The sequence below is a fragment of the Bufo gargarizans genome, chromosome 9, assembly GCF_014858855.1.
Source record: "Bufo gargarizans isolate SCDJY-AF-19 chromosome 9, ASM1485885v1, whole genome shotgun sequence".
In the NCBI taxonomy this organism is placed as follows: domain Eukaryota; kingdom Metazoa; phylum Chordata; class Amphibia; order Anura; family Bufonidae; genus Bufo; species Bufo gargarizans.
The window spans coordinates 83,486,976-83,506,652 of record NC_058088.1 but is presented as its reverse complement, the minus strand read 5'-3'; the positions used below and the strand labels follow the sequence as shown (position 1 = coordinate 83,506,652).

The 19,677-nt window shown below is 47.4% G+C and overlaps 1 protein-coding gene across 1 annotated transcript in view; it reads right to left on the bottom strand.

Annotated features, from left to right (window-relative positions):
* Nucleotides 1–19,677, bottom strand: part of TRPC5 (transient receptor potential cation channel subfamily C member 5) — a 302,759-nt gene that overhangs the window by 74,384 nt on the left and 208,698 nt on the right. Inside the window, exon 6 of the mRNA XM_044306574.1 lies at nt 8,835–9,030. Coding sequence (XP_044162509.1) covers nt 8,835–9,030 — 196 coding nt within the window. The remainder of the gene's footprint in view (nt 1–8,834; nt 9,031–19,677) is intronic.

The window sequence follows — 19,677 nt, the reverse complement described above, 5'->3', positions numbered from 1 at the left end:
TGCAGTGGTGGGTGACGTGAAGCCTCATTCTCTGCTATGACATGCAGACTGATTCTCTGCTGACATGAAGCCAGATTGTCTGTTACGGGACCTCTCTCCTCTGCCTGTGTGCTAGGCCTAAATATATGCCAATGGACTGTTGCAGTGGTGGCTGACGTGAAGCCTCATTCTCTGCTATGACATGCAGACTAATTCTCTGCTGACATGAAGCCAGATTGTCTGTTACGGGACCTCTCTCCTCTGCCTGGGTGCTGGGCCTAAATTTATGACAATGGACTGTTGCAGTGGTGGCTGACGTGAAGCCTGATTCTCTGCTATGACATGCAGACTGATTCTCTGCTGACATGAAGCCAGATTGTCTGTTACGGGACCTCTCTGCTCTGCCTGTGTGCTAGGCCTAAATATATGCCAATGGACTGTTGCAGTGGTGGCTGACGTGAAGCCTCATTCTCTGCTATGACATGCAGACTAATTCTCTGCTGACATGAAGCCAGATTGTCTGTTACGGGACCTCTCTCCTCTGCCTGGGTGCTGGGCCTAAATTTATGACAATGGACTGTTGCAGTGGTGGCTGACGTGAAGCCTGATTCTCTGCTATGACATGCAGACTGATTCTCTGCTGACATGAAGCCAGATCCTCTGTTACGGGACCTCTCTCCTCTGCCTGTGTGTGTGCTGGGCCTAAATATATGCCAATGGACTGTTGCAGTGGTGGCTGACGTGAAGCCTCATTCTCTGCTATGACATGCAGACTGATTCTCTGCTGACATGAAGCCAGATTCTCTGTTACGGGACCTCTCTCCTCTGCCTGTGTGTGTGCTGGGCCTAAATATATGCCAATGGACTGTTGCAGTGGTGGCTGACGTGAAGCCTCATTCTCTGCTATGACATGCAGACTAATTCTCTGCTGACATGAAGACAGATTCTCTGTTACGGGACCTCCCTCCTCTGCCTGGGTGCTGGGCCTAAATATATGCCAATGGACTGTTGCAGTGGTGGCTGACGTGAAGCCTCATTCTCTGCTATGACATGCAGACTAATTCTCTGCTGACATGAAGACAGATTCTCTGTTACGGGACCTCTCTCCTCTGCCTGGGTGCCGGGGCCTAAATATCTGAGAATGGACTGTTCCAGTGGTGGGTGACGGGAAGCCAGATTCTCTGCTATGGAACCTCTCTCCAATTGATTTTGGTTAATTTTTATTTATTTAATTTTTAATTTAATTCATTTCCCTATCCACATTTGTTTGCAGGGGATTTACCTACATGTTGCTGCCTTTTGCAGCCCTCTAGCTCTTTCCTGGGCTGTTTTACAGCCTTTTTAGTGCCGAAAAGTTCGGGTCCCCATTGACTTCAATGGGGTTCGGGTTCGGGACGAAGTTCGGATCGGGTTCGGATCCCGAACCCGAACATTTCCGGGATGTTCGGCCGAACTTCTCGAACCCGAACATCCAGGTGTTCGCTCAACTCTACTTTCTATATAGTCCAGTTGGGTAGTGCAGCATTTGTTTGCTGTTTAGCTGCATTACCTCAGCTACATCACAGACATACCTCAGCTACAGATAGTGACAAACAACATTGGAACAAATAATTTCTACTGGTGTGAAATACCAGTTACCCCCTAAAAAAAACTGATTGAAGCAGGGGTGTGATATGCCAATAATATACTTTCTATATAGTGCATTTGGGTAGTGCAGCATTTGTTTGCGGTTTTGCTGCATTACCTCAGCTATAGATAGTGACAAACAACATTGGAACAACGAATTCCCGTGGCCTAAAATAATTTTTTTCTAGGCTCCAACAGGACACATTTCAGAGAATTTCCCTTTAAGACGCATAAAAATGTCCCCTGATTTAGATATGTATTTTTTGTTAGAATTTTTGTAATTGATCCCCCTCTAGTATGTCACTGTCCATGTTGAGAGACTATTTGTACACTTCTACTAAGTATTTGGTGGCTGCAAATATGAGCTGAAGATTTTTCCTCCTCCTACCCCATCCTCCGTCTCCTCCTCGGCTGACTCCTCCTTTTCCACTGCACCCCCCAAGCTCCCCAGAACCTATTCGACATGCCAGGTGAGACGTTGCCATGCTGTGCTGTGGCTGTTGTGCCTGGAAACTAAGAGCCACACCGGTCCTGCACTGCTTTCAGCTCTGCGGTCACAGGCCGATCAGGCTAACCCCGCTCAATTTGACAGTTGGTAAAGTGGTTTGCGACAACGGTGCCAATCTGCTGAGTGCGCTGAAACAGGGCAAAATGATACACGCGCCGTGCATGGCACACGTCCTGAACTTAGTTGTGCAGTGATTCGTTGCCAAATACCCCGGGGTCCAGGAAACTCTCTGGTCCTTTTTTGAAGATCTTACACGGCCATGGCTCACCTTGCTGACGGTCAGCGGCGACACCACCTGCCCGTCAGACGTCTGATTTATGACAGCGCGACGCGCTGGAACTCCACCTTGTATATGCTTGATAGGCTGCTCCAGCAGCAATGTGTCGTTAACGACTACCTGGACAAACTTTGCAGCAGGACAGATTCTGGGAGCTTGGTTTCTTTTCACCACGATAGTGGCTGCTCATGCAGACTTTTGCAGCCATTTGATGAGATCACCAAACTAGTCAGTCGCAGACAGGGCGCCATCAGTGACATCGTACCTTATGCCTTCTTTCTGTAGCGTGCAATGCGTCATGTCATTAATCAAGCCTTCGAGGAGCAGGAGCTGGAAGGTGAGGAAGTCGCAATGCTGAATGAATTCCCGGGGGGGGGCGGCTATTCCATCTAAAACAAGTCAGCAGGAGTCTGAAGAGGAGTCAGAAGAGAATGGTGGCTGTAAGAAGGCAGAGGAGGAGCAAGAAGAGAAGGCTTTGAGGAGGGCTTTACACTTTTCGGGGATCCCTGGTGTTGTACGTGGCTGGGGGGAGGAGACTGAGGACGACAATTCTCCTGGACGATTAGCAGGAGCCAGGGTGCTCCACCGCTTCCAATTTAGTGCAAATGGGGGCCTTCATGCTCCAGTGTTTGAAGAGGGACACCCGTATAAAAAGCATAAAGGGCAAGGACCAGTACTGGGTGGCAACGTACTTAGACCCCCGGTACAAACACAAAATGGCAGACATGTTACCAGCATCACAGAGGCCTTGCTGCGAGAGATGCTGCTTTCTGCTGTTGCGGGAGCTGGCAGAGTAATTTCCACTCACAGCGAAACAGGTACGGGTACCTATCCTACCGCACCTGCAAGAAGAGGGCGGTTTGAAGATGTTTTGGTCACTTCGGATATGAGATCATTCTTGCAGCCAACATATCGACAGCTGCCCCTGGATCCAGCCTCAGGGAACACCTAGACCGACAGGTGTCCAACCACATTGGGTTAACGGCCGATGTGGACGCTCAGAGAAGCGAGGAACCCCTGGACTACTGGGTGTGCAGGCTTGACCTGTGGCCAGAGCTGGCACAATTTGTCATGGAACTCTTGGCTTGCCCCTCATCGAGTGTCCTGTCAGAAAGGATGTTCAGCGCAGCAGGGGGGATCGTGACAGATAAGCGCGCTCGCCTAGCTGGACTACCTCACATTTCTAAAATTAATGAGGCATGGATCTCTAAGTAATTCAACACCTGTGACGATCACGTGTAATTGAATTTCCTCATGCCAGCCCACATATATATGCCACCACCCAGAACAAAGAATGGACCTTGTCTTATGTATATCCAGCAGCATAAAAGGCCTTTTCTGTCACGTAAATGCCAAATTTTTGGGGCCTGTACTCCAGTGGCCTACTGTAAAAATTTTATCCGGTGACCGCTTAATGTACCTCCAGCCACATCATCATAAGTTCTTTTCTGTCACGTAAATGCCTAATTTTTGGGGCCTGTAATCCAGTGGCCTACAGTAAAAAATTTTTCCAGTGACCACCTAATGTACATCCAGCCACATAATCACAAGTTCTTGTCATGCCCCGCCCTGACTATGTGCGGAGGTCGGCCAGAATAGCAGCACGAGTTTAGTGTTTTGTTTTGGAGCCGTGCTGGATCCGCCTCTCATCAGGTGCACTGGGTGGGGTCGTTAGTTTAAATAGCACTCCATCCCAGTGCTCTGAGCGGATTATAGGAATCACTTTGGTCTTGGAAGCTAGGAAGGAAGGTTGTCTGTTCCAGCTCAGAAAGATAAGTGTGGTTTCAAGTTTGGTTGTTTGCTGTCTTGGTTGTTTTGTATCATCTCTCCCATCCAGGTTCTGTGTGAGCAGGCTGCTCCTATTTCCCCTCTTCACCATCTCAGGGAATTTAGGGTGTTTCAGCCCAGGCACGGGGACACATCATACCTACCACTAAGGTATGCATGTGGGCTGAGCAATGCAGGGAGAGAGGTCAGGGATTAGATAGGAGGTGAACCTTCCCTGCCTCTCGCCTAGAGCCTGGTTGGTGGTTTATCTGTGAGTCTGAGTGCACGTCCGCCGTGACATTTCTTTTCTCTGAGTTGAATGCCTAATTTTTGGGGCCTGTACTGGCCTACATTAAACATTTTATCAGGTGACTGCCTAATGTACCTCCAGCCACATGATCACAAGGTCTTTTCTGTCAGGTTAATGCCTAATTTTGGGGGCCTGTACTCCAGTGGCCTACAGTAAAACTTTTATTCAGTGACCGCCTAATGTACCTCCAGCCACATAATCACAAGTTCTTTTCTGTCAGGTGAATGCCTATTTTTTAGGGCATGTACTGGCCTACAGTAAAAAAAAAATCCAGTGACCGCCTAATATACCTCCAGCCACATTATCACAAGTTCTTTTCTGTCAGGTGAATGCCGAATTTTTGGGGCCTGTACTGGCCTACACGAAAATTTTTATCCAGTGACCGCCTAATGTAGCTCCAGCCACATAATCACAAGTTCTTTTTTGTCGGGTGAATGCCTAATTTTTAGGGCCTGTACTTCCATGGCCTAAAATAAAAAAAAATTCTAGGCTCCAGCAGGGCACATTTTTGAGAGTTTCCTTCTAAGACGCATAGAAATGGCCCCTGATTAAAATACATATTTTTTGTGAGAGTTTTTCGCCAATGATCACCCTCTGGTATGTCACTGTCCATGTTGTGGGACTATTTATGCACTTCTAGTAAGTATTTGGTGGCTGCAAATATGACCTGAAGGTTTTTCAGGTTTGCCTGCCATTAAAGTCAAAGGGGCTCGCCGCGAACGCGCGGTTCATGACCATTTGATCGCGGACGCGAACCCCCCCGGCCGATGTTCGTTCATCACTACCGCACGGCATCCTCTCGTGTGAAAGAGCCCTTATATCAGGGGTACTCAACTGGCGGACCGCGGTCTGAATCCGGACAGTGGTTGCCAGCTGTCCGGACCCCTGCATGCACCTGGGTGCCAGCTCTCAGGGGGTCCACAGTCCAGAAGCAATGAGTGCTTCCATCAATACAGATGGAAGCGCTCATTGCTGGAACGCTGGGAGCTGCGGTCCTGTCACTTACCACTCTGCTCCCCGCGCTCCTCCCCTCCTTCAGGCCAGCGGCTCTCTGAATGGTGAAGCAGGAAGACTTCTTCCTGCTTCCTCATTCAGCCTGCAAGCACAGATCTGGTGGCCGGCGTGTGTGGGCGGAGCCTGCAGTCCGGAAATCTGCATAAGCCCCACCCACACCTTGCTGCAGAGTGATCTGTGTCTGCAGGGGAGAGAGGATTGTGAGCTTCAGGAACGGGACAAGGTGAGTAGGTACTGTTTTTTTTTTTTTTTTAACACAGAGGGGGCAAAATAGGCATTTCTACTCTGAAGGGGGCACAATGGGCACTGTGAATGTGAAGGGGGCACAATGGGCACTGTGAATGTGAAGGGGCCCAATGGGCACTGTGAATGTGAAGGGGGCACAATGGGCACTGTGAATGTGAAGGGGGCACAATGGGCACTGTGAATGTGAAGGGGACACACTGGGCATTTCTACTCTGGAGGGGGCACACTGGGCATTTCTACTCTGGAGGGGGCAAACTGGGCATTGCTAATGTGAAGGGGGCACAATGGGCATTTCTACTATGGAGGGGGCACTGTGCACAGAGGGCATTACTACTATGAAGGGGGCACAGAGGGCATTATTACTGTGAAGGGGGCACAATGGGCATTACTAGCACAGAGGGCATTACTACTACTAAGGGGCACAATGGGCATTATTACTTTGAAGGGGGTACAATGGGCGTTACTAGCACTGAGGGCATTACTACTATTAAGGGGGCACAATGGGGATTTCTACTATGGAGGGGCACACTGGGCATTTCTACTCTGGAGGGGGCAAACTGGGCATTGCTAATGTGAAGGGGGCACAATGGGCATTTCTACTATGGAGGGGGCACAGTGCACAGAGGGCATTACTACTATGAAGGGGGCACAGAGGGCATTATTACTGTGAAGGGGGCACAATGGGCATTACTAGCACAGAGGGCATTACTACTACTAAGGGGCACAATGGGCATTATTACTTTGAAGGGGGTACAATGGGCGTTACTAGCACTGAGGGCATTACTACTATTAAGGGGGCACAATGGGGATTTCTACTATGGAGGGGGCACAGAGGGCATTATTACTGTGAAGGGGGCACAGAGGGCTTTATTACTGTGAAGGGGGCACAGTGGGCATTACTAATATTAAGGGGGCACAGTGGGCATTACTACTATTAAGGGAGCACAGTGGGCATTACTACTATTAAGGGGGCACAATGGGCATTATTAATTTGAAGGGGCTACAATGGGCATTACTACTATTAAGGGGCATTATTACTGTGAAGGAGGCACAATGGGAATTATTACTATGAAGGGGGCACAAAGAGGGCATTACAACTGTGAAGGGGCACAGATAGGGCATTACTACTGTGAAAGGGGCAAAGAGAGGGCATTACTACTATAAGGGGGTACTTAGGGTATTCATACTCTGTGGGGAGGAACTAAGGAGGCATCGCAAAGTGTTAGAGGCACTAAGGAGCAGTGTAACGTGTGGGGGCACCAAGGGATCACCCTGCTGTGAAGGTGCACTTAGAGGTATCACACTCTGTGGAGCACTAAAGAGATATCATACTGTCTAAGGGGCATTCAAGGGGCATAATTATTGTTAGGGGGCACTAAAAGGACATTCTTACTGTTTGGTCGGCAGAAAGAAGATTAGGTGGGCTTGGAGGTGTGGATTATTGTAAAAAAAAATATATAATAATGCAGCGCTACACGCCAATGGTGTTTTCCCTCCTTGTATTTTTTTTTGTTTTGCAGCTCGGACCTTCATCCTACGGCAGACTCGGCTATGTGGACCTTTACAAAAACTACTTGAGTACCCCTGCCTTATATGTTCTATTAGAGGAAGCTTGGGTTTCAACCTGTCACATCTGCATCTCTTCCCAACAAATACCAGGCTGGTCCCCATAAAATTGCCAGTAGATCTGCCAAAATGGTGGAAACTGCAGTTGATATTAGATACTGCATTAAAAACTGACCCAAAACACCTTCAGTGATACTTATTTGCATGAGGCATCGCTAAGGTTAGGTTCACATAAGGAGTAGGAGATCTCCACTCTGCAGAAACAGCCTGCCAGAGTTCTCTGGATCCAGCATAGCCAGAAGTACTGAAATGCCCTCTGGCCCTTGATAAGTATAACGGGGTTCATTGGAGATACGGCCACTACATCACTTGGCCAGACAAAAACTGCTGCATGAGTTTTTTTGTCCAGCCAATTCTCAGCATATTTGCCGGGTAGTGGCCAGAACTCCGCCAGACCCCATTTTAGTTAATAGTTAACCTTCCGGCAATACCGGAGTCTGACGAAACAGCCTGCCAGATTTCTTATCGCATATGTGAAACTAGCCTAACTCGGGCAAATCTGGAACAAATAATGCGCACAACTCCATATGAACAAAATGCTAATAAAAAGTCACTTTGGAAAGGGATAGAATGAAATTCATTACTGGCTGTGCTACTGTAAATGTCAGTGCTCACTTCAGATAAATAAAGATGAGATTTAAGCCATTAAGAGAAGCTGCACTAGGCACTGATTTACTAATGGCCCACTGAGGGGCAGTAAGAAAGTTGTATACGTACTGTACTTTGTCTCAAAACTTGTCTAGCACTGTCATCTGTAAAATTCACAAATTTAGGAAAACATTTGTTTTCATTAGTTCATTTCAATATAGATAATTTTCTGCTCATAGTATTATAACGCATCCCACCATGCTACCTACAGATATTACTATCATTGCCACTGGTTAAGACAATGTCATATGGAATATCGAATCCTATCTTAACGTAAAAACCAAAAACTTGTAGATTACATTTAGGCCTCCTGCAGACAAGGCTGTATGGTGGCACATAGAAGAGAATGACAGGGATCTGCCGGTTCTGATGTGTGTATGGTACTCTGTTCGATCATGCTAGGTATGATATTTTTTGCTGTTGGTTTCTACAGAATATGACATAAAAATACTCTATAGGCCCTGATTTATCATACCTTCACTACAGAATTCTGTCGTCAAAAAGTGGCAAAAATAATGCTTTTGCGACTTTTTGCACTCACTTGTGTACCACTCACTCCAGTTTAGTAATGTGGGTGGAAAGTGGTTATGGTTAGCTATGTTGATGAGTTTCACTCCAGATTTATCACTGAGACTTTTTTTTTTTTAAGTCACACTCTCACTCCAGGAGGAGGGTGGAGTAGAAAAACTGGAGGAGCTTCTCTAGACAAAAGTATTAGGTCTAAGGATAATATGAGACATTTGATAAATGTGGTATAAAGTACTCCAACGCAGTCGCAAAACGGACTTCAAATTTATTCAGCAGGAGCAAAAGGAAGGGAAAGTGGTACTCACGGCAATCAGCTGGTAGGAGTTGTTCATCATGGCTATCAACATATTGAGTAACACAACCAAGGATATCACGTTGTATGTTCCAAACATGGTGGCACCGACAAACTCTGTGAACTCATGACGTGCTTTCACATTGGTGACATACAAGTTCAGGAGACCAAACACTGACCAGAACAAGGATTGCAGGGTCTCAAAAAGGCTGTAATATAGGAAAACAAGAAGACATTCATGATTCATGTAAGGTGCTTGCCTGGAGCATCTACGTTATTTATGCTTTGTATGTAGTATAAAATGTGTGTGTTATATATACTGTATATACAGGTGAAACTCGAAAAATTTGAATATCGTGCAAAGTTCATATATTTCAGTAATGCAACTTAAAAGGTGAAACTAACTTATGAAATAGACTCATTACATGCAAAGCGAGATATTTCAAGCCTTTAGGCCTCATGCACACGACCGTTGTTTTGGTCCGCATCCGAGCTGCATTTTTTGCGGCTCGGGTGTGGACCCATTCACTTCAATGGGGCCGCAAAAGATGCGGACAGCACTCTGTGTGCTATCCGCATCCGTTGCTCTGTTCCGTGGCCCCGCAAAAAAATATAGCATGTCCTATTCTTGTCCGTTTTGCGGACAAGAATCCGCATTTCTACAATGGGCCGTCCGTTCTGTTCCGCAAATTGCGAACCGCAAAAAAACTGGAACGGTCGTTTGCATGAGGCCTTATTTGAATGATTATGGCTTACAGTTTATGAAACCCCAAAGTCACAATTTTGAGGTACCCTTTGCTCAGGGGGTATGGATTAATTAGCTGACTAGAGTGTGACACTTTGAGCCTAGAATATTGAACCTTTTCACAAAAGTCAAATTTTAGGCTGCATTAATGCAATTCCTTTTAATTTGCATTACTGAAATAAATGGACTTTTGCACGATATTGTAATTTTTCGAGTTTCACCTTGTATATAAATATATGTGTATGTGTGTGTATATATATATATATATATATATATGTGTTATTTTTTTAAGAGGCTGTCACTCTGAATACTTTTATGATTTAAATTTAAAATGTATTATAGCTATTAAGTTATTCAATGAACTCTCTCTGCATAGCGCCCCCTACTGTTTTCTCTATTTCTAATTTCTCTGTCCTGCTCCCTGAGACAGAAGCACATGCTCAGTTCCATCCTTCAGCTGTCACGAGCTGCAGTAGAAAAGACTCTTTTCCCTGGGAAAGGACATGCCCCCTAGCTTGAAATAAATGTAGCAGAACAATTGGAGCAATGAATGGGGAGATCTCTGGATCCATGTGAGGTACAGGGCTGGTTCTCGGTTTGTTAGAAAGAGCTTTGTATGATTTTCATTTTTACATAAATCATGAGGTAACCTTTAAGTATATTTTACCTCTTAACATATACCAACTGTCCAGGTGATGCCTGCTCTTCCCACATGAATATTTTTTTTTTCATAGGTTAAAACCGATGACTGATAATGACCTATACTTTCAGTACCTGCCCATAGGGTAAGATATCTTCCATGGCCACATGGTCTTATTGGTAAAGTTCTGTTACGCACCATTATAAGAAGGTATACAACATGAACTCAGTGGGAGCAAGAGATTAATGAACTTGTTTGTGGAAAATTTTTTGCTTCACATCCCGATGGACTGAGGTGTACAAATTAATTAAAATGTAGCTCTAAATAAGGAAGCAGGGTCAGACGTGTAGGAACACTCATCTGCCTAATATACATTGCAAGTTCTAACAGGCACAACATGTCCTTCGTTGTGACAGCTCGTAGCTTCCCTAACTCACGTTTCTTTTTTACTGGTTTGAAAGCAAGCTATTTCCAAGGTTGGATTGGCCTTGGAGACTGCCATGGGATAGATCATCAATATGAGATCAGTGAGGGTCAATACCCAACACCCGCACAATCAGCTGTTACCTGCAGCCAAGATTTGAGGACATAAACAATGTATGGAGCCGAAAGAAGTGGACATCTGTCAGTTAAAACCAGATAGCAACACTTCTCCTCCATTCATTCTAATCTGTATTTATTTTCAATAGCAGAATTCTTTATTCTACTTCCTGAACATGATTATGGGGGCGCCATCTTCCCTTAGCTGTTCTTAACAGCATTTAGAAAGGATTAAGAAAATTGTGTTACAGCAGCCCCATGGTCCGTAGACACAATATAAAATATCTATTTAAAATATCTATTTTTGCAGATGACACTAAACTGTGTAAAGTAATTAACACTGAAGAGGACAGTATACTACTACAGAGGGATCTGGATAGATTGCAGGCTTGGACAGAGAAGTGGCAGATGAGGTTTAACACTGAAAAATGTAAGGTTATGCACATGGGAAGGAATAATGCAAGTCACCCGTACATACTAAATGGTAAAACACTCGGTAACACTGACATGGAAAAAGACTTAGGAATTTTAGTGAACAGCAAACTAAGCTGTAGAAACCAGTGTCAGGCAGCTGCTGCCAAGGCCAGTAAGATAATGGGTTGTATCAAAAGGGGCATAGATGCCTGTGATGAGAACATAGTCCTACCACTTTACAAATCACTGGTCAGACCACACATGGAGTACTGTGTACAGTTCTGGGCTCCTGTGAACAAGGCAGACATAGCAGATCTGGAGAGGGTTCAGAGGAGGGCAACTAAAGTAATAACTGGAATGAGGGAACTACAGTACCCTGAAAGATTATCAAAATTAGGGTTATTCAGTTTTAAAAAAAAGACGAAGGGGCAATCTAATAACTATGTATAAATAAATTAGGGGTCAGTACAGAGATCTCTCCCATCATCTATTTATCCCCAGGACTGTGACTGTGACGAGGGGACATCCTCTGTGTCTGGTGGAAAGAAGGTTTGTTCACAAACATAGAAGAGGATTCTCTACGGTAAGAGCAATGAGACTATGGAACTCTCTGCCTGAGGAGGTGGTGATGGTGAGTACAATAAAGGAATCCAAGAGGGGCCTGGATGTATTTCTGGAGTGTAATAATATTACAGGCTATAGCTACTAGAGAGGGGTCGTTGATCCAGGGAGTTATTCTGATTGCCCGATTGGAGTCGGGAAGGAATTTATTTCCCCTAAAGTGGGGAAAACTGGCTTCTACCTCAGTTTTTTTTTTCCTTTCTCTGGATCAACTTGCAGGATAACAGGACAAACTGGATGGTCTTTTTTCAGCCTTATAAACTATGTTACTACTGTATGTAACATAGATATTGACATGGAAAATTTAAAATAATAGGTCATTTACCGACGACGCATTCCCTTTAACTGGTGTTAACCCTGCATGTGTAGCCCAAGGTGTACCTAGGTGAAGGCTCCAAATGTAACATTTCATAACTTCCATACTGTATATAATGTGCAGATATTGAATGGAGTGCATTGCTGTGATTTACGTTACACTGCACGCTGTCTAGGAGACATTACTGCTGACCAGCAGGTAACTTGGTAAAACTGTAGGCTCAGCATCCCCCTGCTTGCCATGGGTGAGTGGCCTGCCATCTTCTCTTAGTCGTCTCTGGAGCTGCCTCGCTAAAGGTTGATATTTTGTGCCGTGTATCTGCTCACTTTGCTCGGAACAGTTTGTGATGGTGCAGATTTGGAAACAAGGTTCACCTGTCAGCACAGACGTTTTCTCCTTGGAAACTGGAAGCTAAAGTGACACAGGTCTGTGGAGACATCCTGCGTCATGTTATTTCGTAGCCATTTAAAGGAGAGAACATAATTTGGCAGGATTCTGCCTGTGTCTGTACAAGCTGAATGAGCGCCGCTTAACCCCTCGTCTATTCATAGAGTGAAATGCTTGTTTATGTTAGCAATCGTTTGTCAAGTGAAAGAATCTATACAAACAAGCAGCCAAGTCGTAGCATCAGAAACCCTCAGAGACGTAGAATTCCTGGCAATTTTATACTTGAATGGGCAACATTAAATTGAGTGTACACATTTAAAATTAACCATAAACTCATAAAATGCACAATAGGTAAAAACAATTCCCAGCATTTTCTCTTTTATTCTCCTTTTTTCCCCCCTTTGAACCCATATTAATTCATATTACAGTAGAATACAAGTATCTAAAAACATCTCTGTGTCCCAAGTGATCAACTATGTCCCCCCTCATCCTCCTCACTGTCCTGTGTCTGGCTGTAAGACACGTGGCTGGAGCAGCAGCCTCCCTGCTGTTCTCTGCTTGCAGTAGGACATAAAGATTATTTAACCTCCATCTATATCGATGGCCACAAGCATGGAGGAAATCACAGGAGATTAAACCCTTGTGGTTTGCCAGAATCATGCCGTAAATGTTCTAGACTGACAAAACAGCATTTAGCATTCAGCTTCAGCGTTATTTTATCACCATGTTATTTTTGGTTTAACATTCTATTCTGCTCATTTGCTTAAAGAGAACCTGTCACCATGAAAATGCAGTGTAAACTACAGGCCGCCTGTTATAGAGCAGGAGGAGCTGAGCAGAATAGTATATCGTTTTATGGGGGGAAAAATCTGTATAACTTGTATTTTGTTCACTTAAATGGGTTATCCCATGAATAATGTAAAAAAAAAGAAAATCAGAGATCATATAATACATGACAATCTCTTTCTAACAGAGCTAGAACCAGCCCTGTACCTCACATGGATCCAGAGATCTCCTCATTCATTGCTCTTACTTGTGCTATGCCTCCCGAACATGCTCGCCCAGCACTAGTTAGTATCAATTTATTATTATTCAAAATTTACAAGGGCCGCCCGAGTTTTTAACTCCGACAACCCCTTTAAGGGCTGTTTCACACGAGCGGATGCAGTGCGTGACATCCGCTGCGTGAATGAGAGCCAAGACCCGCTGCGGACAGCAGAAGCACGGAGCATTAACATGATTGATAATGCTCCGTGCCTCTCTATGATCTCTTTATTACAAAATCACAGTGAGATAAAGTTGTCACTGATTTTGCAGTAAAGAGATCACAGAGAGGCACGGAGCATTATCAGTCATGTTAATGCTCCGTGCTTCTGCTGTCCGCATCGGGTCTTGGCTGTCATTCACGCAGCGGATGTCACGCACGGCATTTACCTTGGACAACACCTTTAAGTGCTACCATTAGTTTAGACGTCTTGACTAGAGTTGAGCGAACACCTGGATGTTCGGGTTCGAGAAGTTCGGCCGAACATCCCGGAAATGTTCGGGTTCGGGATCCGAACCCGATCCGAACTTCGTCCCGAACCCGAACCCCATTGAAGTCAATGGGGACCCGAACTTTTCGGCACTAAAACGGCTGTAAAACAGCCCAGGAAAGGGCTAGAGGGCTGCAAAAGGCAGCAACATGTAGGTAAATCCCCTGCAAACAAATGTGGATAGGGAAATGAATTAAAATAAAAATTAAATAAATAAAAATTAACCAAAATCAATTGGAGAGAGGTTCCATAGCAGAGAATCTGGCTTCCCGTCACCCACCACTGGAACAGTCCATTCTCAGATATTTAGGCCCCGGCACCCAGGCAGAGGAGAGAGGTCCCGTAACAGACAATCTGGCTTCATGTCAGCAGAGAATCAGTCTTCATGTCATAGCAGAGAATCAGGCTTCACGTCAGCCACCACTGCAACAGTCCATTGTCATAAATTTAGGCCCAGCACCCAGGCAGAGGAGAGAGGTCCCGTAACAGAGGATCTGGCTTCATGTCAGCAGAGAATCAGTCTGCATGTCATAGCAGAGAATCAGGCTTCACGTCAGCCACCACTGCAACAGTCCATTGGCATATATTTAGGCCTAGCACCCAGGCAGAGGAGAGAGGTCCCGTAACAGACAATCTGGCTTCATGTCAGCAGAGAATCAGTCTGCATGTCATAGCAGAGAATCAGGCTTCACGTCAGCCACCACTGCAACAATCCATTGGCATATATTTAGGCCTAGCACACAGGCAGAGGAGAGAGGTCCCGTAACAGACAATCTGGCTTCATGTCAGCAGAGAATTAGTCTGCATGTCATAGCAGAGAATGAGGCTTCACGTCAGCCACCACTGCAACAGTCCATTGGCATATATTTAGGCCTAGCACACAGGCAGAGGAGAGAGGTCCCGTAACAGACAATCTGGCTTCATGTCAGCAGAGAATCAGTCTGCATGTCATAGCAGAGAATCAGGCTTCACGTCAGCCACCACTGCAACAGTCCATTGTCATAAATTTAGGCCCAGCACCCAGGCAGAGGAGAGAGGTCCCGTAACAGACAATCTGGCTTCATGTCAGCAGAGAATTAGTCTGCATGTCATAGCAGAGAATGAGGCTTCACGTCAGCCACCACTGCAACAGTCCATTGGCATATATTTAGGCCTAGCACACAGGCAGAGGAGAGAGGTCCCGTAACAGACAATCTGGCTTCATGTCAGCAGAGAATCAGTCTGCATGTCATAGCAGAGAATGAGGCTTCACGTCACCCACCACTGCAACAGTCCATTGGCATATATTTAGGCCTAGCACACAGGCAGAGCAGAGAGGTCCCGTAACAGACAATCTGGCTTCATGTCAGCAGAGAATCAGTCTGCATGTCATAGCAGAGAATGAGGCTTCACGTCACCCACCACTGCAACAGTCCATTGGCATATATTTAGGCCTAGCACACAGGCAGAGCAGAGAGGTCCCGTAACAGACAATCTGGCTTCATGTCAGCAGAGAATCAGTCTGCATGTCATAGCAGAGAATGAGGCTTCACGTCACCCACCACTGCAACAGTCCATTGGCATATATTTAGGCCTAGCACACAGGCAGAGCAGAGAGGTCCCGTAACAGACAATCTGGCTTCATGTCAGCAGAGAATCAGTCTGCATGTCATAGCAGAGAATGAGGCTTCACGTCACCCACCACTGCAACAGTCCATTGGCATATATTTAGGCCTAGCACACAGGCAGAGCAGAGAGGTCCCGTAACAGACAATCTGGGTTCATGTCAGCAGAGAATCAGTCTGCATGTCATAGCAGAGAATGAGGCTTCACGTCACCCACCACTGCAACAGTCCATTTTCATAAATTTAGGCCCAGCACCCAGGCAGAGGAGAGAGGTCCCGTAACAGAGGATCTGGCTTCATGTCAGCAGAGAATCAGTCTGCATGTCATAGCAGAGAATCAGGCTTCACGTCAGCCACCACTGCAACAGTCCATTGTCATAAATTTAGGCCCAGCACCCAGGCAGAGGAGAGAGGTCCCGTAACAGACAATCTGGCTTCATGTCAGCAGAGAATTAGTCTGCATGTCATAGCAGAGAATGAGGCTTCACGTCAGCCACCACTGCAACAGTCCATTGGCATATATTTAGGCCTAGCACACAGGCAGAGGAGAGGTTCATTCAACTTTGGGTAGCCTCGCAATATAATGGTAAAATGAAAATAAAAATAGGATTGAATGAGGAAGTGCCCTGGAGTCCAATAATATATGGTTATGGGGAGGTAGTTAATGTCTAATCTGGACAAGGGACGGACAGGTCCTGTGGGATCCATGCCTGGTTCATTTTTATGAACGTCAGCTTGTCCACATTGGCTGTAGACAGGCGGCTGCGTTTGTCTGTAATGACGCCCCCTGCCGTGCTGAATACACGTTCAGACAAAACGCTGGCTGCCGGGCAGGCCAGCACCTCCAAGGCATAAAAGGCTAGCTCTGGCCACGTGGACAATTTAGAGACCCAGAAGTTGAATGGGGCCGAACCATCAGTCAGTACGTGGAGGGGTGTGCACACGTACTGTTCCACCATGTTAGTGAAATGTTGCCTCCTGCTAACACGTTGCGTATCAGGTGGTGGTGCAGTTAGCTGTGGCGTGTTGACAAAAGTTTTCCACATCTCTGCCATGCTAACCCTGCCCTCAGAGGAGCTGGCCGTGACACAGCTGCCTTGGCGACCTCTTGCTCCTCCTCTGCCTTGGCCTTGGGCTTCCACTTGTTCCCCTGTGACATTTGGGAATGCTCTCAGTAGCGCGTCTACCAACGTGCGCTTGTACTCGCGCATCTTCCTATCACGCTCCAGTGCAGGAAGTAAGGTGGGCACATTGTCTTTGTAGCGTGGATCCAGCAGGGTGGCAACCCAGTAGTCCGCACAGGTTAAAATGTGGGCAACTCTGCTGTCGTTGCGCAGGCACTGCAGTATGTAGTCGCTCATGTGTGCCAGGCTGCCCAGGGGTAAGGACAAGCTGTCCTCTGTGGGAGGCGTATCGTCATCGTCCTGCCTTTCCCCCCAGCCACGCACCAGTGATGGACCCGAGCTGCGTTGGGTGCCACCCCGCTGTGACCATGCTTCATCCTCATCCTCCTCCACCTCCTCCTCATCCTCGTCCTCCTCGTCCTCCAGTAGTGGGCCCTGGCTGGCCACATTTGTACCTGGCCTCTGCTGTTGCCAAAAACCTCCCTCTGAGTCACTTCGAAGAGACTGGCCTGAAAGTGCTAAAAATGACCCCTCTTCCTCCTCCTCCTCCTCCTCCTCCTGGGCCACCTCCTCTTCCATCATCGCCCTAAGTGTTTTCTCAAGGAGACATAGAAGTGGTATTGTAACGCTGATAACGGTGTCATCGCCACTGGCCATGTTGGTGGAGTACTCGAAACAGCGCAACAGGGCACACAGGTCTCGCATGGAGGCCCAGTCATTGGTGGTGAAGTGGTGCTGTTCTGTAGTGCGACTGACCCGTGCGTGCTGCAGCTGAAACTCCACTATGGCCTGCTGCTGCTCGCACAGTCTGTCCAGCATGTGCAAGGTGGAGTTCCACCTGGTGGGCACGTCGCATATGAGGCGGTGAGCGGGAAGGCCGAAGTTACGCTGTAGTGCAGACAGGCGAGCAGCAGCAGGATGTGAACGCCGGAAGCCCGAACAGACGGCCCGCACTTTATGCAGCAGCTCTGACATGTCGGGGTAGTTGTGAATGAACTTCTGCACCACCAAATTCAGCACATGCGCCAAGCAAGGGATGTGCGTCAAATTGGCTAGTCCCAGAGCTGCAACGAGATTTCGCCCATTATCACACACCACCAGGCCGGGCTTGAGGCTCACCGGCAGCAACCACTCGTCGGTCTGTTGTTCAATACCCCGCCACAACTCCTGTGCGGTGTGGGGCCTGTCCCCCAAACATATGAGTTTCAGAATGGCCTGCTGACGTTTACCCCGGGCTGTGCTGAAGTTGGTGGTGAAGGTGTGTGGCTGACTGGATGAGCAGGTGGAAGAAGAGGAGGAGGAAGCCGAGAAGGAGGAGGTGGCAACAGGAGGCAAAGAATGTTGCCCTGCGATCCTTGGCGGCGGAAGGACGTGCGCCAAACAGCTCTCCGCCTGGGGCCCAGCTGCCACTACATTTACCCAGTGTGCAGTTAGGGAGATATAGCGTCCCTGGCCGTGCTTACTGGTCCACGTATCTGTGGTTAGGTGGACCTTGCTACAGATGGCGTTGCGCAGTGCACACTTGATTTTATCGGATACTTGGTTGTGCAGGGAAGGCACGGCTCTCTTGGAGAAGTAGTGCCGGCTGGGAACAACATACTGTGGGACAGCAAGCGACATGAGCTGTTTGAAGCTGTCTGTGTCCACCAGCCTAAATGACAGCATTTCATAGGCCAGTAGTTTAGAAATGCTGGCATTCAGGGCCAGGGATCGAGGGTGGCTAGGTGGGAATTTACGCTTTCTATCAAATGTTTGTGAGATGGAGAGCTGAACGCTGGCGTGTGACATGGTTGAGACGCTTGGTGACGGAGGTGGTGGTGGTGGTGTTGGTGGTACATCCCCTGTTTGCTGGGCGGCAGGTGCCAACGTTCCTCCAGAGGCGGAGGAAGAGGCCGAGGCGGCAGCAGCAGAATAGGCCGAGGCGGCAGCAGCAGAAGAGGTAGCAGGGGGAGCCTGAGTGACTTCCTTGGTTTTAAGGTGTTTACTCCACTGCAGTTCATGCTTTGCATGCAGGTGCCTGGTCATGCAGGTTGTGCTCAGGTTCAGAACGTTAATGCCTCGCTTCAGGCTCTGATGGCACAGCGTGCAAACCACTCGGGTCTTGTCGTCAGCACATTGTTTGAAGAAGTGCCATGCCAGGGAACTCCTTGAAGCTGCCTTTGGGGTGCTCGGTCCCAGATGGCGGCGGTCAGTAGCAGGCGGAGTCTCTTGGCGGCGGGTGTTCTGCTTTTGCCCACTGCTCCCTCTTTTGCTACGCTGTTGGCTCGGTCTCACCACTGCCTCTTCCTCCGAACTGTGAAAGTCAGTGGCACGACCTTCATTCCATGTGGGGTCTAGGACCTCATCGTCCCCTGCATCGTCTTCCACCCAGTCTTGATCCCTGACCTCCTGTTCAGTCTGCACACTGCAGAAAGACGCAGCAGTTGGCACCTGTGTTTCGTCATCATCAGAGACATGCTGAGGTGGTATTCCCATGTCCTCATCATCAGGAAACATAAGTGGTTGTGCGTCAGTGCATTCTATGTCTTTCACCGCTGGGGAAGGGCTAGGTGGATGCCCTTGGGAAACCCTGCCAGCGGAGTCTTCAAACAGCATAAGAGACTGCTGCATAACTTGAGGCTGAGACAGTTTCCCTGGTATGCATGGGGGTGATGTGACAGACTGATGGGGTTGGTTTTCAGGCGCCATCTGTGCGCTTTCTGCAGAAGACTGGGTGGGAGATAATGTGAACGTGCTGGATCCACTGTCGGCCACCCAATTGACTAATGCTTGTACCTGCTCAGGCCTTACCATCCTTAGAACGGCATTGGGCCCCACCATATATCGCTGTAAATTCTGGCGGCTACTGGGACCTGAGGTAGTTGGTACACTAGGACGTGTGGATGTGGCAGAACGGCCACGTCCTCTCCCAGCACCAGAGGGTCCACTAA